General features: G+C 40.6%; 2 protein-coding genes across 3 annotated transcripts; one reads left to right on the top strand and one right to left on the bottom strand.

Annotated features, from left to right (window-relative positions):
• Positions 1 to 874: 874 nt before the first annotated feature.
• Positions 875 to 8,744, bottom strand: LOC110989321 (uncharacterized). 2 transcript variants are annotated; one of them, XM_087148076.1, is made up of 3 exons: positions 8,615 to 8,744; positions 3,417 to 3,548; positions 875 to 2,423 (listed from the first exon to the last, which is right to left on the bottom strand). In XM_087148076.1, exons 1-3 carry the CDS (start codon positions 8,651 to 8,653, stop codon positions 2,244 to 2,246), a joined length of 351 nt encoding a protein of 116 aa, XP_087004202.1. In that variant the 5' UTR covers positions 8,654 to 8,744; the 3' UTR covers positions 875 to 2,243. The 2 variants fall into 2 exon arrangements, with proteins under 2 accessions (XP_087004202.1, XP_022109315.2); XM_022253623.2 differs by having other exon boundaries at positions 8,581 to 8,740.
• Positions 8,745 to 9,041: 297 nt separating this feature from the next.
• On the top strand, positions 9,042 to 21,775 carry LOC110989320 (sperm-associated antigen 6). Its single transcript, XM_022253622.2, has 9 exons — positions 9,042 to 9,201; positions 11,156 to 11,251; positions 13,053 to 13,219; positions 13,525 to 13,708; positions 14,013 to 14,218; positions 14,956 to 15,282; positions 15,627 to 15,818; positions 19,285 to 19,547; positions 20,229 to 21,775. The coding sequence occupies exons 1-9, from the start codon at positions 9,177 to 9,179 to the stop codon at positions 20,293 to 20,295; spliced, it is 1,527 nt and encodes a 508-aa protein (XP_022109314.1). The 5' UTR covers positions 9,042 to 9,176; the 3' UTR covers positions 20,296 to 21,775.
• The last annotated feature ends 486 nt before the right edge of the window (positions 21,776 to 22,261 follow it).

Genomic DNA, 22,261 nt, shown 5'->3' with positions numbered 1-22,261 from the left:
ATGTACATTTCAGTTTTTATTTTCCGAACTCACTCTATTCGTGGATAAACTGTTTAGTCTGGAAGACAATCCAAAGGGGCATGTGCTTAAACCATGGTAAGCAGACCTGCCAACCTTGCCGTACTCCTTCCTGAGATCAGGCATTACCACACAATAGATTAAGAAGTATTTTAATCAGCCTTCAGTTCATTGAAAACTTTAATCCATTGTGTGGTAATGCCTGATGACCTCAGGAAGGAGTATGGCATGTTGGCAGGACTGGGTAACGGATGTAACAACTTCCACAGCAGAAACAGATATAGCTCTGAGTCAGAACACATTAAACAACACCTGCGTACATGCCTGTGATCTGATTAGTAGGTTGTCGATCACCTGTCATGATTTGGTACATATATGCTGTGATCTGATTAGTAGGTTGTCGATCACCTGTCATGATTTGGTACATATATGCTGTGATCTGATTAGTAGGTTGTCGATCACGTCATGATTTGGTACATATATGCTGTGATCTGATTAGTAGGTTTTCGATCACCTGTCATGATTTGGTACATGTATGCTGTGATCTGACTAGTAGGTTGTTGATCACCTGTCATGATTTGGTACATATATGCTGTGATCTGATTAGTAGGTTGTCGATCACCTGTCATGATTTGGTACATGTATGCTGTGATCTGATTAGTAGGTTGTCGATCACCTGTCATGATTTGGTACATATATGCTGTGATCTGATTAGTAGGTTGTCGATCACCTGTCATGATTTGGTACATGTATGCTGTGATCTGATTAGTAGGTTGTCAATCACCTGTCATGATTTGGTACATGTATGCTTTATTAAACTGATACTGGCAAACATAACACACATCAGACTTCCATCTTTCTGTCAGAGGTGGGTTTATTCAGGTGTTGCATAAAACAAGCAATCTGTTCCCTCATGAAATTATTCTTACCATGTAATAATTGTACGAGTGTGAAACCTTCACTGTTTCTATCGTAGCATCTGTTTTGCATCCATGATGAGAGAAAGCACTGTTCCAACTCTCCTGTGGACAGCTGCTTCTATAGTTTACTGTATATTTCCAGAGATTATTTAATCAAGCAAGCCTTCAGCAAGAATTTGCTGCATTTTCACCCAAAATTTCAGAAAATGTGGCCAAAACACAAACAAGCATTGTGCGTTTTTTTTTTTAACTGAAGTTTACAAGGGAGAGTCCACTGGAGTGAGAATCACCTTGCTACCTAACCTACTGAAGTAATGCTAGGAATACTTCTTGATTTAATGCACACAATTTGAGTGTACATGTCCGCGTATTTATGCTCAAAAGTACATGTACGTACATTGTATATGAGGTGTAAAAGCCAACTGTGTGTGAAGAATGTATACGGTGTACAAAACACAAATGAAACAGAAACCAATTCTGCCTCTTACAGAAAAGCCATTCCACTACATACTCAGGAGATTGAGTAAATTTGGTACACATGTAAGAGACCAAGGCTGTAACCCTACATGTAGTTATTAGAATGTCATATAACTTATGGAAACAGATTATCAAAACTACTAATCAAATTTGCCAACTTGTACGGTATGGCCAAGCTGCTCCTACCAAAAATAACTGTTTCAGAAAATTCTAAATATATCAACTTGTCTTGGGGGCATGGGTGGCCCACACGTAAGTGATAGTTTGATCTTGTACAACTGCGTATTACAAATAGGTAAATCCATCCATATATCTAATGATTGGAATAGGGCCATATGCATAGTCCCGAAGCAACACCATACAACACACTATGCATGTGAATCTCAGGTCTGCTAGATGGTGATGAATGCAGTATCCAGGCCTGATTTAAGTCGACTATTTGATAAGTCTCTTTGAAATACACACAAGAAATTGCTTGCTGCCCAAATTTAATGCAAAATCAGCACTTTTTCCCACCGCCTCACAATTTTAACATTTACCTGGACTACAAATGCCAGTAAAACAATGTCATTTTGATCAACTGCTCCATCCGTCCACATCTGCGAGGGTCTTTAATGGCTGGTACACTGTCTCTACTTTGACAGAATTCCTGTCAGCTGGCCATCATTTTTAATCCTGAAGCCACTAGGCACATTCCATGAATACATGCACAGGTAAATGTACATAAATATCTACAATCATGACAATCAGAACCATCCATTAAAAACAAGCTTACAGAAAATATAATGTGCATACATGTACATGTATATATGTTGATTACAGTGGAGTTCACTTGGCAAGCCCCAGTCTTTTGCCAAAGGAAGTAAACATGACTTTGACATGAGTCATGTCACAGTATGGTTCGTTGCTGGTTTGCTTGCATCGGCACAGTAGAACACGTTTGGGTACATCCACTGTCAACATCACTGGTTTGAATTGAGTGGGCTTATGGGCCCCATCACAAAAAGGCTGTAGGGAGGCAATAGAAAGTGGAACTATTCAAAATTAAATAACATATTTAAATTTTATGAGAATATTGCTGTCATTTAGTCCATCATCTATCTGTAGTCATGTAAATAAGAAAGCCAGTTTACACTTGAACATGTTGAATCATGAGAATCTGAATGATTTCATCAAAAAATCAGACCTGGTTAAACAATCAACAGCACTAGAAATTAGGTTGAAAAGGTTGTTACAGGTACAAGTTAACAGGAGGTACATGGAAACAGTCTGTATCAAGAAGGTACCATGTAATTCAAACACTGGGTCATTAATTACATGATTGAATCTGAAAAGAACTTTGATATTTCAAAGCTGACTTTTTAGTACCACACGTACATGTGTTGCCACCACCAATTCATTTGATTGATTACTGAATGTCTTAAAAAAATTTAATATGAATGGGGTTCATTTTTAAATTCTGAAATTTACATCTTAAAAAACTAATATTTACAAATAGGTCATTTGGGAGATATTTTGTGGTAAATTTTTCAGCATTAGGGAGACATTGGCTTTTAGGGAGACATTTCAGTGTCTCCCTATTTTCAAACTACCAGAAGGAGGCCAAATTTTACTGCCCATATTTTGAGAGATGATAGTTTAGGGCCTAAAATGAAAACATACAAAGTTTGGTTCAGATCAGATTAGGGAATATTGAATTATGGGACAGTAAAGTTGGAAAAATTTTGTGCACGTTCTTATGACAATGTCTCCCTAATGACCCATTAGCGGTAATCATTATAATCTTTTTCATCAACCAGCTCTGTACTCAATTCAAATTTTTAATTTTCCTGACATTATTTCAAATAACTTTGGGCTGGCAGTAATCTTAATCAATCAGTGAAATGTGCTGTTCTCTATATTGCAACAACTGACGCTGTGCACTTTGTGATAGCTGTTTGGATTTAATGACATCACAATACTGAAGATAACAAAGTGAGACAGGCCGAGCCAAAATTGTACCTGTTTCTTACTGAGGCCACATTTACACCAGTAGTATTTCTTGCCGGGTTCTAGTTTGACCAAGGCTGGAATTTTCTTTGCAATGTAAGTTCCCTTAGGCCCAACATCAAGATGACGTACCTGTTGAAGAGTCTGTAAATAAAGAACAACCCGTAAGGAAGAACATACATAGGGAAAGGCATCCAGTGTGGAAGTTTTTTAATAAACTAAAAAGACCATCAGGAATAATTTGCCACTGAAGTATGTACTCATACATGTATACATGGATTATACATGTGATCTGCCATGAAGCCATCACACTTTTGGTGGTTTATTATACAGTATATCACATCGCTAGTATATATGCAAATAACAAACTACTGTACATGTATTTGAACTGAGCGAGTGTGTGGTATAGTGAGTAGCATGCTGGACCACAGTTGCGACCCAGAATGTATGCAAATCATAGATTTTTTTCTACCAAAAATATTGCTGTACTATCCTTTTACTGTCCAACGTGTCATTTCAGGTTTTAGTTCTGTTTTTACCTCAGAGAAATCAAGTCCGAAATTGCACTAGCAAAAATCTGAATTCCATTTTGTGAATAAAAGTTCACAGCAACATACAAGGTATTAAACATGAAAAACTGTGCTTGTTCAGTACTATGTCTGTGGATTAGGAAAAAAGACAGTTGAAGTCTAACTCATGATCCAATACCTACCTTTCTTTAGTTTCTTATTACAAATTAATTTTCCCTGAAAAACTATTATCATGGCAAAAAGTTAGGATAGCTTTTGGGGAGAGAAGCTTATATCAGACCATGACAATTTTCAAGTGTCAAATGCCATTCCAAGTTAACAAAACCTGGGAAGAATTCCATATAGGACCATGACAATTTTCAAGTACCAAAAACCCCATTAAGATTAAAAAGGAACAGCTTTTGATTTTAGGGGGTTAAGTGAGGCAAGTGGGTTCAGCACCTGCATACATGTAATGCATCATGTAGGGGCAACAGGTTTTAAGAGGATAAATTGTGAGAAAACTGTGATGGCCCACTAAGGAATCTGTTTATACCCTACAAAGCAAACCTGTCTCCCCTTTGGCACCGTAATTGCAAAATACCCACCACTTGCATATCCCCTCGTAGCTGGCTTATACGGAGTCATGGTTGACTGCCTACCCAATGAACGTGTCATTCCTAGTATGCTCTGTTCTGTTTTTCTTCAATACAACCCTGTAGCTGTGAGGCCACTGACAGAATACCCAGGTGAGGCTTCCAGTCTTTTTCATTCTCATGGTAAGTGATCACATGGGGCCTGTTTGTTTCACATGGATCTGGATCGTGATCTATGATCCCAGAGCTGGTTTGTGCTCTCCATTAGGTGGGTTCTGGTGTCATGGAACCCACGACAGATCACTGATTGCAATCAGGATCTGCATGAAACAAACAGGTCCACGAGCATAGTGGGAAGCTCCTTACACTGTGTATCAAGCAATTATTAGAGGTTATTTTCCAACTGCAAGTTATTTCACGCCTGTAAAGTCACACGAAGTAGTGACTTTGAGCCAATGAAGCTTGCTTCACATCTGGCCCGACACACGTGCAATGTGATAAACGTGGTTATCGCCATCAGGTGGAAATGAGAGATTAGTGAATAAAAAGCTCAGTTTTTTCAAAAAATACTCAGTCTCATGCTCAGAACCCCCAGTCCTTGTGATTTGGAAATTGTAGGCATGTGAAAACACCACTCCTGGATATTTCCAGGCGTGCAATTTTTCTAGGCGTGTGGTTTTTAGTTCCAAACTGAACAATCGTATAGTTCTAATTACATTCAATGCAACAGATCACATGAGGGGTTTGTACTTCGTCCAGTTCCAACCAAATCTGTGACAGTTTCAGTAGAGTCCTTGTAAGGTTTTTCACCTGTGTAATTCATATTTTGGGTATCCAATTATACAGGCATGGATATTTTGTAAGCTTTCTCACAAGTTCAAATTATGTCTGGAGAAGTGTTCATTTGCATTTGGGTAGACAGACCATTGAATCAAAAGTGTACTGGCTGTTACATTGAGAATTATCCATTTGTCAATGGATTTTGGATTTTAATAAAACGTCCCCTTGCGCTTCCAATGTGTGTGACACGTACTATAAGCATGTAAAGCAATGTACAGTCTGGTGGATGTAGCATAATGCATGAAGTAGCACTTGCTTGCAGCACTGTGTAATGTGTGTGCTGAACGATTGCAAACTGACAAGAGTCATCGTGCAAAACTGTTTCCCTTGGAGAATCAAAAATGATTCTGTCAGCCTTTTAGGTACGCCTAATGTTTGATTATTTTCGTTTTATTTTTCTCAAAAATTGCGAAGTATAATTATAAGTAAACTCATGCTGAGGAGTGTGGTATGGACGGCTTCAAGCATGTAATTATTTGCACTTCTCAGGAAGCTTTTAGACGTGCGATGGTGTGGGAGTGCAATCGCATGTCTTAACCCCTTCGCGCCGGGAGGTGGCTAGACGTACACGCCGTAAAAATTGAGATCCTCAGCCTGCATTTCAGCTATTATTCTCGGCCCACGCTCGAGCAAACACGGTGAAAGAAGGCAGACCTTGGTTCTTGTATATATCTAAATGGTCTTTGTGCGTAGCCTAGAAATGAAAAGACCGAATTTGCATCATAATCACCAGCTTCACAATAGTCCCCACTTTGAAAAGAGGCAACGGGAATGTGGAAGCATGAGTAGAGCAGCATGCCACCGAACAATCAGCCTTTTCACCGTGTAATTCAAAGCGTGCAGAGCACGCAGGGCCACAAACCGAGAATTTGCGGTTTGGCAGGTGGCCTTTGTGGCCAAGTAAGGCTGGAATTCTTGGAGTCGGCTTTCGGGAAGAAATTCCCGTCGTCAAGGGGTTAAAATGGAAGGACTGAAACCCTCTGTTACACCCTCTTCAAGAGCTACAGGTAGGCCTAATTTATGTTTGCTCTCACCATCACACCCTTTCTCACTGGAAAACCTGATTGAAAATGTCACTGAAAGTGGTGTTCAAGGTACCAGATCATTTACCTTGAAAGTTTGATTTAAAAAATCCAGAGTTACGACCCCATGTAAACTACAAAATCACACGCAGTAGTGACTTTGAGTTTTCTACAGTGTATATGGTGTCAGTCACTTTGCCTCATTTCCACTCTGCCCCTTTTCAACTTTGTCCCACTGATTATCTTTCAACAGAGGCATATTTTTAACAGAGGCAAAAAGTCAACAGTTAGTACATAGCCAAGAAAGAGGTTCCAATTCAAACAACTTGCTGGGGCAAATTTTTTTTAAAGCTCCATGGTATAAACATGGTCTCTTTTTGACCGTGGGTTGTCTGTGATGTATTTACCAGTATCATGTTCATCGTATCTCTCCGTATTTCACTCTATAACTGTTAAGACACCATAAATAAATACATGTAACTGCTAAAGAGCAGAGAAAGTGCAGTTTTCGGGGTTTTTTTTTCAAATACCCGGTGTAATGGTCTCATATATTCGGCGTGCTTGGATTTCCCGAAGAACGCACCGGGTAAATGAGCACATTGCCGCAACGTCCTCATTTATCAGTCGTGCTGATTTTTCCAGTTGTGTACGTGCGTACGCTGTGGTCCAGCATTTGGCATGTGCAGTGGCTTTGGCATATGCTTTCCGTCACGATCTACGTTCATCCATGTCATCTAGTACAGGTACTTGCACATGTGCGAAACGCATAGTAACCGACTGCCCCATATGCATGCGCAGAAGAGCTGTGGGCGTGAAGAAGTTGCAGATAAGGCCGTGTCTGAAACGGGCTTCCAAAGCTTCCACGTACATGTATTTCCAATGGATTGACAACCTAGACCTACATGACCTACATGTAGCCTTGGGTGTTTTTTATGCTAAATCTAATTATGGCAATAAAAGAATCCCCAAGGCAATGGTAGGATCTCCAAGCCCACTTGAAAAAAAATTGTACCCAATAAGTTAGGGGGTCATTCTCTGTTTTGGAGGACCAATTTTGTCCCCAAATAAAGGGACTTCTCCACATTCGGGACAGTCCCTGAGTTGTGATCTGCACCTCTACTGTCTAGACACAGAATGTATGCCGAGCTTGAGCGTGGAAGCCATTTTGTGTACATGTATGCGCAAATGCGTACTACAAGACAAACGTAGATCGTTCACCCTGTTCACAAGTTGCAACAGAAAGCATGGAATTTCGCAAAATTTCCTGCAAAATACATGTACGTTGTCCGTGGGTGTATTTTGTAATTTAATTGTGGATACAAGGCACTTGTGAACGACATTTGAGCTGTCTAGGCCATGAAAAATGTCAGAAAAAAAGTTGAAAACAATTTCACATTGTAATCCGTAGGAGGACTTTTATGGGGCAGCGCAAACATCTAGGAGTTTCACAAAAAATATGGGTAGCAACCACACCGCATGGGTGAAAACAACTGCAACGAGCGCGCGCATAGGTACACATCATAGAAAAGATTGTATAGCCCGATCCTCGGACTGGCTGGTGCGTGCGTACGTCGCCAAGATCGCTGTTTTCACCGGCGAAGTACCTGTCATTTTGCGAGAATCCCGGATGTCTGCGCTGGCCCATACCCTGGACGTTATACCATGGAGGAAGGATTGGTCCAGGCCCCTATAGTCGCAATGCAACTTAGACAACGTCCAACCTACATAGACCTGTTACACCCCAACTATAGCATCAGTCCCAACTATAGTCGGGCCTGTCCCAACTATAGTTGGGCCCGTCCCAACTAGAGTGCTACAGTTGGGCTGGCCCAACTACAGCAGAAAGGTCCTATGTGCATGATGTGCCAAGCATGTGCCAAAGTCATATTGTTTACAAATGTCATGTCATTGGTCATAGGGCAAGATAAACAGATGAAGTGCCACATATTAGACATGTTAGATGAATCGTGTCAAATGTGAAACACATTGACTTGGACAATGTTGAGACATTTCCCACAGACATTGGTCAGCAATAGTTGGGCCAGCCCAACTGCAGCACTACAGTTGGGACTGTCCCAACTACATGTATAGTTGGGACTTATGCCACAGTTGAGGCGTAACATGTAATGATGTATGATGAATGATGTACGGTGACAGTCTGACCTATTCAATTTCACGGATTATACATCATGTAAAGTACACAGCCTACCACAAAATCCTGCAAAAGGTGTACACGTTTATACTTTGGGAAAAGGACCCTGGTTCTCGTCAACAGGTAACATGAGTTAAGCATTTTGAAGAAGTTGGAGTCGGAGCAGACGCCGCGCCCCCGTGCAGAAGTTGAAATCAATATTAAAATGACGCATGCTTACATAAGGAAAAGTCTGCACCCCTGAAAATATTGAACTAATAATAAAGGTTAATAAGGTTGGGATTAAGACTTTAGTCAGGCATCAGGCTCAATCTAAAAGCTGTAATATAAACACTGCGTTATGTTATTGTGTAGGATTGTAACTGTATTTTCCTCAAAAACTATTTAGGAAATTCTCAAAAATTTAATTTGTGAAATATTTAAAAGTAGTTTTTATTTATTTTATTAAATAATTTTTATTATTTTATATACCCCCAAATAGATATTTTTAGTTCATGGAGGTGAGTGAACTTTTCCCTTGGCAACAAAATAGCAACACACGTGAAACGTCAACCGCGATAGGCTACATCATACGTGCGGTGGACTGCCAGCCGATCGTAATTTATACTTAGATCTAATATCGGGAAATCTGCTGAAAATCCAACCAGTACAAGATGAGTTCAAGACAAGTTTTACAAGGTATGATTGTGCTCATAAACAGAAGGCAATATACGTTGCCTGATTCAGGTGTGTCGTGAGTAAACTTAAGTCTATTCCCAGACTGTGAGGTTAATAGTCACTTCGCCCCATCTCTCGTCGCCCCTAACGGTAACCACTTCGCTCCATCCCCACTCCTACATCGCCCCATCTCCACTTCGCCCATCTCCACTTCGCCCCATCTCCACTTCGCCCCATTTCCACTTCGCCCCACTTTGCCGTCTGTGCACGAGTGTGTTACAACTTAAGCCTCTTCCAAAATGGTCGAGAAGGGAGTTCCACAAAGGACGTGTAACTTGTTACTAGGCCTGCATGTAGGCCCTCGTTAGGGAGGATCATAAATCTTTGAACTATTTTTTTCTGTTTTGTTTTGACGTGATCTTGGAGAGGATGTCAAAAGAAACATTTTGATATAAATTTGGATTCCATCAGTGCCTGAAAAGCAAATGAAATACTGATTTAAAGTTGGGATATTTTGAGATCTTTTGGGACATTTTTTGTATATGTTTAATGCAGCAAACTGTGATTTTTTTAAAACAAAAATGAGTGTGGATTTTGACTAAAAAGCTTTAAATGCATACATGTATTTTCATAAAATCTTTGTTCGTACTCATGCCTTATTTCAATGAATTAAATGTTGGCTTCATTTGAAATTTCAAAAAACTGAAATTGGAAATTAAATAGAGGAGCTAGAGCGTGCGGAAAAAGACAAATTTTAGTCACAGTGTCCTAGTTAAGAAAATGAATTCCCAAATCAACAGCACCCTCACTCATTTATGCATGTCTCTACCCTAGTTATTGTAGAACACTCTACGGCATTAAATTTATTTCGACTGCGTTGACCATTATGGTGAATTAATACATTTGGTTGGACTAGCATCGGGGTTATTTCTCATCCCCTTCAAGTTTATTTCAAAGCAACACACAATTCTGTTCACATCGTTCTGGTAATTGCCAGTGCATCCAGACAGCTGTAGGCCTACCCATGCGATCAGATGAAGCTCAGCGCACTGGAAATTGTGTGGAAACATGCTCGCTTCAAGTACGAGCAACACAACCTAGAATTAATCTGATGAACACAGAAAACACACAAATAGACAAAATACATACTGAGAATTAACGTGCAGAAATCTTGCGACATCGATTTTTTTTTATGCGTGACAGATAACGTGCATGTACGGTCGCCGTGGCATGAATAGGCTGGTTGCCACACTTCATCAAGCATTCTCTTACATCATGTACGTGGGTGCGGCACAGCAGGAACCAGCGCATTGCACATGTGTTTTTGCCACAACGACAACAAAACACGAAGAAAACCTTTTTCTAACTTGCCAATAACAATTTTAGGGTCTTGCCGAAAAATTTGGGTCCGGTGGTTGGGAAATTGGAAGCATTGTTTTGGTCTTTGAAAGTTGGATTCTCCAGTCGTTGATGTTTTTACTTGTTGCATCTAGGGCTATGCCTCTGTTACTGCAGAACAGAATGAACAATAATAAATCGAGTGAAGTGTTAATGGGGTGAAGTGGAAATGGGGCAAAGTGACCGACACTCAACTGTGACTGCAGCTTAAGACAAGGAGACCCAGATTCAAGACCCTCCATGGGCAATTTTGGAAAGCTTTTTCTTCCCCCAAAACATCACAAGATAATTCAAATAAATTCCCGCAATACAATTCAGGAGGCCTCATTTTGTCTTCATGAGTTTGGCTTTGGGATTTTTTTTGCACAAGGTAAGGTCTGAATTCCATTTCATGAATATGTATCCACAGTGTTGGTGCAAACATTCAACCAGATGAAGATTTGCCTTGACAAAGTTTCCAAGTATCCAAAAACACAAGATAGACTTCTTTTTGGCCCATCATTAATAATTAAGTCCATAATTAAAGCATGATTATTTTAATTCAAATTAATCGGTATGAACGGTTTCTTTCTTACAGTCTTTGAGCAGTACCAGAAGGCAAGGACGACCTTTGTTCAAACAATTGCTGAATTGGCCTCACGATCCCAGAACATTGAGCTTCTACAAAATGCTGGTAAGATATGCATACAGAGGAAGTGTCCAGGGAATGGGCTTCTCCGTTCTGGGAGCAGATTTCAATTCATCCTGGTTACATAGTTTTATTCTGACTAAGCCATTTGGGTCAAGGCGATCTCTGTTGTCATTGAAAGTTAGCCTCTCTGTGTGGAATGCTCATGCTTGAGAAAAGACTAGCCCATGAGTTGATTCACCTCAGGGCCACAACAACCATTTTTGCCAACTTGTTTTTCGAGGCTTATGCTTTTTGTTGTTTTTGCTATCTGCTTTTGATATTTACAGTACCGAGCAATTGAAATGTAACCCTGGGAAAACGACTGTGAAAAATGGGAAAGGAATTTGCATTCGCAGGCGAAGTTTGCATTTTGACTGCTACATGTACCGTTCCCCTCTGTGAATTTGCAATGAATCTGGTGTGAAAATGTGCAAAAATGCGCAAAAAAATTGCAAAAACCATGCAAAAATGTACAAAAATGGCAAAAATTTGCAAAAAAATCTATGCAAAAGTAATGCGAAAAGTGTGTGAAAAAGGTGTGAAAATATCAGTGCGAAAACCTGCCCGTCAAGGTCAGATAGATAGATTCTGGATGCCGTCAACATCAGAGGCATGGTGCAAACACACTCTCAACGGATGTAAATTGTGGTTTTTACCAGGCCTATGTGTGTAAGGACCGAAACGGGCCACTGCGCATGCGTTACGTGCACAGATCGTTTTTGTGTACAACACATGGTCGCCCAACTCCCCGAAGACATGATGCATTAAATAGATTTCTAGCCCCAGGGACCACACTAATTTTCATCAATTTTTATACGAATGGATAGGGTTTGAGTTGTCTGAAATCATCATCGAAAATTCCGCGAAAAAAGATTTCTGGAAGTTTGATCAAGTGGAATTTTAGAGGCTTTCTGGTGCATGTACAAGAAACTAGGTATTATTTTTGGAAAAAATGGATCAAAAACACCTTAGAAAGATTGACTGTGAATGTGGCCACATTTGCCCACCGAGCACTGAAGTGCACCATGATTTTCCAAATGGCGGTGGCCGGGCATGCGTGCACGGTGGCCGGTCATTATGGCGTCTGCACGCGGAAGCCTCACACGTGCTGCTGTACAAGGGCGGATACGGACTGCCTTTCGAGATTTTGTTTACGGTAATCACTGTTTTTATTACTGCTTTTCCAAAATAAATAAACAGTATCATGATACTTGGTGGCTTTTCTGACTTTGTTACTCTCAATTCTTACTAAAAAAAATTGTACATTTAAACACAAATAAAGCGTGGCTGGGGGATGTTTTTGGCAATTGTTCAGCTACATGTATATTTGTTAATACTGTATAATTGATTTGTTGGGGCTAGGGTTAATTTCCTTCTCAATTGGATAAAAAGGTTTTAACATTTTCCCACTTGTGAAAAATGTATGAATTTTTTTCCACATGTGAAAAGTTTACCCACTTGTGACATGTTTTCCCACCTTTGAAAATTTTTCGCACAAGTAAAAAGTTTTCACACTTGTGAAAAGTTTTCCCACTTGTGAAAAGAAGGTGTGAAAATTTTCCCCACTGAGGGGAAAATTTTTCACAATGTGTGAAATGAATCTTCATTTGCTCTGATGGGAAAAAGTGTGAAAAATTGTCCCACTTTTGAGGTTAACTTTCAATTGCACTGTACTGTATTAGTTTCATATTGTGTGGTTCAGTAAATGTAATACTTTTCGTCTTTGTCGACAGTCCTGTATGTTTCCCTCCAATCTTCAGTTTCTTCACACCATCGCTCATTACATTTTTCTTCTCTGCTACAGGTGTGATGTCACTACTGCGGCCGCTGTTGTTGGATGTTGTTCCCACTATCCAGCAGACAGCAGCTTTGGCACTGGGGCGTCTAGCCAATTACAACGAGGACTTAGCTGAAGCAGTGGTCAAGGGAGACATCCTCCCACAGCTTGTCTATTCCTTGGCCGAACAAAATGTAAATAGATCTAACTTTTTCCTTTGTTTGATTGGTGCCTTCTCAACTGTAACTCCCTATTTCTGCAAGGGACCCTCCTACAAATCTGTTGAAAAATTCTTACATAGAGAAGGGAGCTAATGGAACATTCTTTACACTTAAACTCTGAAACATTTTTCGTACAAAAATGAGCATTAGACTTAACAGCTGTAGATGGCATACCTCAGTCTGCGTGATGTTATGTTAAAGCCTTATACGCGTGTCTCACAAAGGAGGAAATGATGCTGTCTTGATGCAGATATTGAACATAAGTTTTCTTTTCACAGAGGTTCTACAAGAAGGCGGCTGCCTTTGTGCTGCGTGCTGTAGCCAAGCATTCCCCTGAGCTAGCTCAGTCTGTGGTAGACTGCGGTGCCCTAGATGCCCTGGTCATCTGCCTGGAGGAATTTGATCCCAGCGTTAAGGAGTCTGCCGCCTGGGCTTTGGGCTACATTGCAAGGCACAATGCTGGTAGGGTGTTGGTACCTCAAATATATTGCAAGAGAAGCCTTTCTGCATTGTGAAACCCTGCCATGAGTTTCAATACCAGGTTTTTATCAAGATTAGGGTATTGCAGTTGGAAGGCAAACACAGAAAGAACTCTAGAAGTGGGACCTTGTTTCTGCTAAAAATTTCAGGTCCAAAAGGGATTCTTCTCAGTGTATTGAAATCAAATTGTTTCATAATAATACTTTTGTTTGGAAAATGCCTCAAAATGAGTGTATGTCTGCCAAGATGAAGCCTTCAGTAATTTGACTCGCTTGCACCTCCCCAGAGCTGGCACAGTCAGTGGTGGATGCAGGAGCCGTTCCCTTGCTGGTCCTGGGTATTCAGGAGCCTGAACTCTGCTTGAAGCGTATCGCTGCCTCAGCCCTGAGTGACATCTGCAAGCACTCCCCAGAGCTGGCTCAGACGGTGGTGGATGCTGGCGCTATAGCTCACCTGGCACAGATGATTCTCAACCAAGACCAGAAACTCAAGGTACATGGAATGTCAGGGAAGCAAGCAGAATTAAGCAGGGATAAACCCTTGTGTACTACGCACAACCCTGTTAAAGCTTGTAAAACCTCAAGGAAAACCTGGAAGTACTGCCCATTTAACTTGGCATGACTCTTACTACATGGTTTTGGCATGAGCTCATAGTCTCCCTCCAGAAGTGTCCGGGGTTTAAGGTGGTTTAGAAATAGCAGTGCTCAGATGTGGCATTTATTAAAGATAGCCCATCTGTCAGTGGTATGTGAGGTGTGTAAGGCCAATCAGTAAGAGCCATCAAACAGTGGCCAAACTTTGAGGGAATGCACTGTGTACATTAGGTTAGCTGTCTTGTCATGTGGGTAGGTAAGTTTAAACCAACTTCTGTCACAGGTCAAAACTCATTAATAGCTTAGTTCCCTTGAGAACACTTGTATCTTATTGTGTTCCCAATTAGAACTGGCCCAAGTAACGCTGTACGTTGAAATAATGCCAGCATTCTCAACTGAGAGTATTCCCTTTTATTTCAAAGTTGTGTTTCTGTGTAACATTCCAAACCTTCTGTCTTTGTAGAATCAAGGACTCCGATGACTGCATGTAATAACAAGGTCCTGACCTTGTATATTTAATCACAGCACGTGCAAATTAAAGCATGTATCTCCACATGTTGGTCTGCGTCTTTATGGATTGTCTTTTCCATGTTGCACCAAGATGATTGACTTTCTCTCTCACTTCTTTCTTTGTAGCGTCAAGTTTTCTCAGCCCTGAGCCAGATCTCCAAGCACTCGGTGGACCTAGCCGAGATGGTGGTGGAAGCCGAAATCTTCCCAGCGGTCCTGACCTGCCTGAAGGACAAAGATGAGTACGTGCGCAAGAACGTGGCCACACTGATCCGAGAGATTGCCAAGCATACACCTGAGCTGTCACAGCTGATCGTCAATGCCGGCGGTGTGGCTGCTGTGGTAGACTATGTTGGGGAGTCAGAGGGTAACGTGAGACTGCCTGGAGTGATGATGTTGGGCTATGTGGCTGCACATTCTGAGAACTTGGCTATGGCAGTCATTGTATCTAAGGTACAGATTTGGTCCTGTGTAATCCTTAGTAAATTGTATTTGAAATTCCCAAAATACTGTACGATTAGTCTTACGCACATTACAACTGACCATCCTTACCTTTGTGAATGCTTTTGGAGTCAGAATTTGCTGTTATTGACTTTTAGTTTTGTTTTTTGTTTATTGTAAATCATTGAGGTCATGATTGTGGGAAAGGCACTGTTTTTCTTAAAGTGTTTTAGATTTTGAGTATGGCATGCATTTCACAATTTGCTACAAGATCATTGATTTTTTGGGATCACTTTATTTCAACTCTGCTATGTTTTTTCATCAATTCTTTCTTTCCTCTCCTGCATGCCTTTCAGGGCGTGACTCAGCTTGCTATCGCCCTTGCTGAGGAGCCCCAAGACCACATCAAGGCTGCCACTGCCTGGGCACTGGGCCAGATAGGCAGACACACCCCGGAACATGCCAAGGCGGTGGCTGTGGCCAATGTGCTGCCAAGACTCCTGCAATGCTACCTAAGGGCCGATGCTTCTGAGGATCTGCAGACCAAGGTACCAAATAACTGGCACAGAACACCATCATTTGAGATGGGAGCATGCAGTGTGATTGTACATGATACATTAGTTCAGTTAACACCCCCTTGAAACAGTGAAATTTAGTCTAGTTGTCTGGCGTTAAACATAAAATCTTGTGGGTGACTCCTCCAAAACACACCTGAATGTTTATGGGTACAGAATTACACTTTTCTTGGATGGCTTTGTCAGTGCACATTTCTACTAAGATTCTCGCTTCTAGTGATAGGAAGGGAGGATAGAACATTTTGTTTTAGTAGTGTTGGATGAAACCTGTGCAGACACCCAGTTCAAAGATAAGACAATGCAAAATAGTAATAAGTCACATAATTAGGTGGACTTGCATAAGAATAGTATATGGCACCATTAAAAGAAGTGGTGAGGGCTCCATCACTTCGTTGGTTTACCCATGTACAGTGCTCAGAATGCATAGATTTCCCCTTGGCCACAGACCTTTAAGGCGTGAGGTCAAAATACAAACGCTTTTGAAAGCGTCCAACGCTTTGTAAACGGTAAGCCTCACGGACGGTCAACATCGAACAGACAAACGCTTCAGCGAGGCTGGCCAAACCGTTGCGGTCGAGTACACCTTGCACTCTGCAGCTTCCAGTAAACAATGGACAGCTCATCGCATTGCGGCATCATAGACTTCTGCGGTCTGGTGGATTAGTCATAACAATAGCTCTTTACTTTGCAGCTCCACAGGAGGATTTATATCGGCAGACTGTTTTAAACATCCTGATAAAACACGTGTATTGAGTAGTTGTGTTGCGCTGTCAGTTTCCAGACCTAGTCTTTTCAGGTCTCAATACCCTGTAATCCTGATATTTTGTCTCGATATCCCGAGTTAAATACACACCAAACTGTATTCCTGCAGAATCGAATGTACTAACTCGAAATAGTATTTACCTGAATCATACACGACGTAGTGTTCTGTTCGCCAACATGTAGTTACAGATAAAACCTTTTTTTTTTGCCCGAGTGCACAAGCTGGGACTCAGCATTGCGCGCTCGCAGGTTTTCATGTGTAGGACCGAGGAAGACACGTACGCGAACTACGTGCTTTCTACTTCGAAGCTGCACCTACACGATTTAAGGATACAAGTACATGTTTTTTCTTGAAGTCAATAGTACATGCATGCACGTTGCAATATGTTTTGTACGAATGATTCTTTTGTACTCTTTGAATACTTTGTGGCTGTACAAAATTGTTTTTGGAAAAACAAACATGTCGGGTTTTATACTTATCTCTGGTGTTTGACTTTACCTATTAAACTTAAATGCACAGTAAATTAAAACAATAAACACAACACACACACTAGTGCTGCAGGCGAACCGCCGAACCGAGGCAAAAAACATCAAACAAGGCACTTTTGAACCGAACCAAACTGTTTGGTTCGGATGTACGGCTTTAATAAGGCATTTCATTGATGGCACGCGGGAAAACATACAAAAATACAAGAAAATTTAATAAAAAACAAACACAACGAAAAATGGATAACGAGTTATACGGCGTGCTCCACACGTGTGTGAACATACTAAAACTTACAATGGCCTGCATCATGAGATGGTTGTAAAAAACATGTGCTGAGAATCACTCAGAAATCAACCAAGAACACGCAACGTACGGCATTGTCGCTGCATAACATTTCTAAATTCTCACTACATCCAATCGTGCTCATGTATATTCAGATATATTATTTTATTTGCCAATCTACGACAGACACGCCCTTACGTTCCATATTAAGGTAATGACGTTCCATATTAGGCCAATGGTCTCATAAATGGAGTGCAAAACGAATTTTGGTTGGATGCCGCTCGATCCAAGGCATCCCCAGATGAAAATTTTGCCAAGCAGTTCGGTGCATGCTGTGCTTCAGCGCAGCGCGAGGAGATTTTTGTTCGCGCAGTGGCCTAACTTGCCTTTCAGTTGACCATGAAGGGTTTGATCGTAGTGCAAATGCATTGTAATGGAATTTGCCAGATCTCAAATAACAAAATGCTGTTATTCCTTCAAAAGAGGCTGATGAAAAATCGCCCCTTTGGTCACGTGCACGCCGTCCTTGGAAAGGTTCCCCCTCAGATATGTAACGAAAGCCATTTTCGTAGTTTTCAAAAGCCATCTATTTCGCAAAAATAACCAAAACACAATTTGCTCGAAATTTGATTTTAATCTTGTATTCTGTACTGGAGGAAAGTCCTAAATGAGCATGCTGTTTTTTTCTATTTGCACAAATGTTATGATCGTTTTGTTGAGTCAAGCATGGTCCGAACACAACCGCCAAAACACGGTCGGAAACTGTCACACCCTCGACTCGTAAACAAACTCTGGGGAAAAAGTTTATAAAAAAAGGTATTCAAATCAAAGTTGCTCGCGGATCGGGAGAGATAGCAGATTCATAATTTTACACGTAGAAATACTTTATAGGCCTTTGCAGCACGATCGTAGCGAGCCTTTCATGTCTCAGTGTGCATTGTACTTGTACATGTGTGTACATGTCCGAACCCAACCGATCCGAAGTTCAGCAAAAAATGTCCAAGCCCTGTCTGAACCAAACACATACTTGCAGCACTATTTGATGCGGAGTTTGACATTTTTTTTATTACCTTCAAAGAATATGGTACATGGGACAGAAGTTCCAAATAAATTCACATTGCGTCTACGTGAATATTTCCTTTCATAGACGATAGATTAGGCGGTAAAATGAGGCAACCGTGTTTGGCATTCCCCGTCACTCCCATATAAACGCATTTATTTTCCAGTCTAAAAAATGCTTAAACACGAACAATTATCTTGGGGCAATGCTTTTTTGTCATGAATACCCACTCAAAACGTATCTGAAGCTAGATAAATGTCTGTAGCCTGGAATGCAGTCGATTTTGTGTCTATCTATCACAAGGTGTTAACCACTAATCCTCACGGCCAGGCCAGGAAGGCTGACCAGGGCCAATGAAGTTCTCCCTGAATAGGATGTTTTGTTCACAACCATGGCTGTGTAAGCCTCAAGCTCCATCGTTGTCAAGGGTTGCTCGTGAAGCTAGACAGTCCAGGGCAGACAGTTCTTTTCAAACCGTTGAACTGTCCCACACCAAAAGACGAACGGAATGAAGGGGGATTAACACCAACCGTTCAACTGTTTCTAAACCGTCTGTATTTTGACCTCACGCCTAAGCTTGCATCGTTATGTGAGAACTATTTGAAAGGGAGAATTGGAATTCAAATGTGGGTGTGGGGGGGTGCCTTTATATGAAGGTCATCAGAATTGACGAACCCAATCTCAGTAATGAAGTTAGTATAACTAGGTCTAGGTTGCCAGAAGATGAAACCTAAGAAAAGTAGTACATTGCCAGCCTATATGTAATTGCATTAGGTGTTGCATCAGTGCTGGCACTCCAACATGTTTGAAACCTTTGAGAAAATTGATCGCTTCTCTGTCTTTGTCAGGCCAAGAAGGCCCTGAAGAACATCCTGCAGAAGTGTGTGCACCTGCCAGCCTTAGAGCCTCTCCTGCATGATGCCCCAGCTAACATCCTCAAGCATGTTGTGGGCCAATTCAGCAAGGTGCTGCCCCACGACGCTGCCGCCCGCCGCCTCTTTGTCACCAGTGGCGGGCTGAAGAAGGTGCAGGAGATCAAGGCCGAGCCTGGAAGTGCCCTGCATGAGTACATCAACACCATCAATAACTGCTTCCCTGAGGAGATTGTCAGGTCAGCTATCCTTCTAATCCTTCTAATTGTGTTCCTCTTTGCCTTGCCTGAAAAGTCCTGGATCTTCCGAGAGTTCGAGCATTCAGGACTCTTTGGATTAATGTGTATTTGTATTTCATTAGATATACATGTATACTGAACTATTGTGACAAACCATGGATCCTATGCAGCCACCAATACTAATTGATTCCTCCTGGTTTCCAAATGTCCCTTACTTTCCCAAAATATTCTCATGGACACTATTTCAGACTCTGTCATTAATGATGAGGTAGTTTAGGTATTTCTTGATGCACAATTAGTTCTCTAAACAATAAAATGCTAACATGCCAGATTTCTAATTCAGATTAAAACCTGTATTGGGGCAAGAGTTATTACTAATACATTGTAAAAAAGGCTTGTGGACAATGCTGTTGTTACCTTCTATTGTAATTTGTGTTGATCATGTGACCAAAGAATTATCAAGAGTTACCAGGGCCATCATACAATGGAACCATATATGCTGTTATGCAAGACAAACTACGTAATGGATGTTTAACATTTGCCTGGTTCACTTGATCAAGATGAATCCAATATGTAAGCGTTTGGCAATATTCTGTCCTGTCATTACGCTGCTGAGACGTTACCCATCTTGACTGATGCATGCTGTGTGTTCCAACGATCTCTCATATGATTTGGTTGCAGGTACTACTCCCCAGGGTACTCAGAGGCCTTGCTGGAGAGAGTTGAACAGTACCAGCCAGTTGCTTAGATAACACCCCCTCAACAGGAACATACAAAGAGACTCCATGGAGGCAGTGTCCAATATATCCCTGCAAGAATGTTTATTCCTCTGTTGTATGGACTGTGCAGAAGTGTAGCAAGTATGAGCAGGCAAGAGTTCTGAGTTGCTGGCTTTGGGTTTTAGTTCTGATATCTGTTTGAATCACATTGTGTAAGGTACTTTCTTCTCAAGATCAATATTGCTAAGCATTACAGTTTCTGTATACCCCTCCATAAAAATTTGTGTTACTGTAAAGAGCACAGAAAGGTTGTCATGAGCTGTGTGCAAACACTGCAGTATGTTTTCACACAAACATCAGATGGTGTAGCAACAGTTGACACTCACTCAGTCAGATCTTGATTGCAACACACGCTGTATACATTGTACACCACTAAACAGGGCTTCAATTTAGAAGGAAAAAAATCATGTCGCCTGCTGCAGAAGCAAACTTTAAGTGCTGCTTGTTAGGTCCAGTGATGTTGACTCACGTAACACCTAGCCCAAACAGTTGTGAAGACTTGTTAGTTATCTCAGAATTCTTAGTTATCTCAGAATTCTTAGTTATCTCAGAATTCTTAGTTATCTCAGAATTCTTCGTTATCTCAGAATTCTTAGTTATCTCAGAATTCTTAGTTATCTCAGAATTCTTCGTTATCTCAGAATTCTTAGTTATCTCAGAATTCTTAGTTATCTCAGAATTCTTAGTTATATCAGAATTTCAGTTGCTCATTTTTGCTAGCACTTCTCCAGTTGCAAACTTGGGTTTCATCAAATCACAATGTCAGGAAATTAAAGTTGTGTCTGAAGAAATCGGAATTATTGGGTCACTTTGCTAGATCCTAAGTAACACTCCAAGTGTAAGTTTTCCCAAACAGTGAAAGATGATAATAAACTGATCTAATTTTTAATGTGATTAAATTCTCTTGTGAGAGGAATGCCTATGAAGGTTAACAGTTTCGAGAGTTGCATTCATAATTTTGCATTTTTTTTTCAAGAAAAAAATATCATTGTTTATAGACTTCCTATACATTGTATTTACTTTCTTTGTAAAATAGCCCTCGGTGACAAATTCTTCAAGTTGTTTGAAACATCCACCTGTTAATTGAAGGCAACAATTAATTTGACCAGAGATTACATGTTTAACCGGCTTGTGCCTGTAAGAGCCCAGACTCTTTGTGCTCAAATTTTGTATCTCACAATTCCGTCCATTTAGAAAGTTTGCATGATGTTTTTACATTACTAATAACCTGAATATTTAAAGTATTGTGTCGTTCATTTGTATATACTTTTGGCTTTTTGGAGTAATATTATTTCTCAGAAACCTATTTTGGAAAGCACTATTTTGTAGTGTCTTCCAAGTTCATCTATCCCCTTGATGTGGTAGTAGACAGAACTGTGTACATGTGTATCAATTATTTTTCAAATATACTGATGGTTTGAATAAAACAGTGTCGTATTCATGATTTTAGTTCCAAAATTGTCAGACTGCAGTTGAGGAATGGGACTCCGTAGAAAAGTCTTTAAAAACATTGGAACGTATTCACACAAAAATGTGAGAAATTTGGCGATATTTGAGGGTGAAGTTTCCTGGCCAGTTTCACGTTAATTTTTAGAAAAAAACCGAAAGGATCTGTAAGGAAATACATGTTCACTGGGAACCAAAAGCAAACTTGGCCTTTCATGTCAAGAAAACAACACCCTTACTTTCGACCAGTGGTGCAAATATTAACCCCTCTACTAATGTAATTCAATTTTGAGACAGTCTGCTTACTGGAAATCAAACAAGGAATGCATTTACTTCAAATTAAAAGAAACTGTAAATGACACCGGAATTATAGTGGACATCTAAAGACAACCATTACCATCGCATCCAATAAATCGCATTGGGAAAATATAGTCTTGCTTTTGAATGAATTACAAAATAGAAAGTAAGTAAGACTTGAAGCTTTGCATG

The sequence above is a fragment of the Acanthaster planci genome, linkage group LG17 (genome assembly GCF_054643075.1).
Source record: "Acanthaster planci isolate LZ-2023a linkage group LG17, COTS_SCS, whole genome shotgun sequence".
Lineage (NCBI taxonomy): Eukaryota > Metazoa > Echinodermata > Asteroidea > Valvatida > Acanthasteridae > Acanthaster > Acanthaster planci.
Note: the sequence above shows the minus strand (reverse complement) of the source record. Positions and strands in the feature narration are given on the sequence as shown.

Coding starts and splice junctions, on each gene's coding strand:
- LOC110989320 (XM_022253622.2), top strand. CDS start 9,177: ATGAGTTCAAGACAAGTTTTACAAG. Junction 15,283..15,626: donor TGGCAGTCATTGTATCTAAG/GTACAGATTTGG, acceptor CATGCCTTTCAG/GGCGTGACTCAGCTTGCTAT. Junction 15,819..19,284: donor CTGAGGATCTGCAGACCAAG/GTACCAAATAAC, acceptor TGTCTTTGTCAG/GCCAAGAAGGCCCTGAAGAA.
- LOC110989321 (XM_022253623.2), bottom strand. CDS start 8,664: ATGCTTAACTCATGTTACCTGTTGACGAGAACCAGGGTCCTTTTCCCA. Junction 3,549..8,580: donor ACCTTTTGCAGGATTTTGTG/GTAGGCTGTGTA, acceptor CTTTATTTACAG/ACTCTTCAACAGGTACGTCA. Junction 2,424..3,416: donor GTGGCCTCAGTAAGAAACAG/GTACAATTTTGG, acceptor GCCTCCCTACAG/CCTTTTTGTGATGGGGCCCA.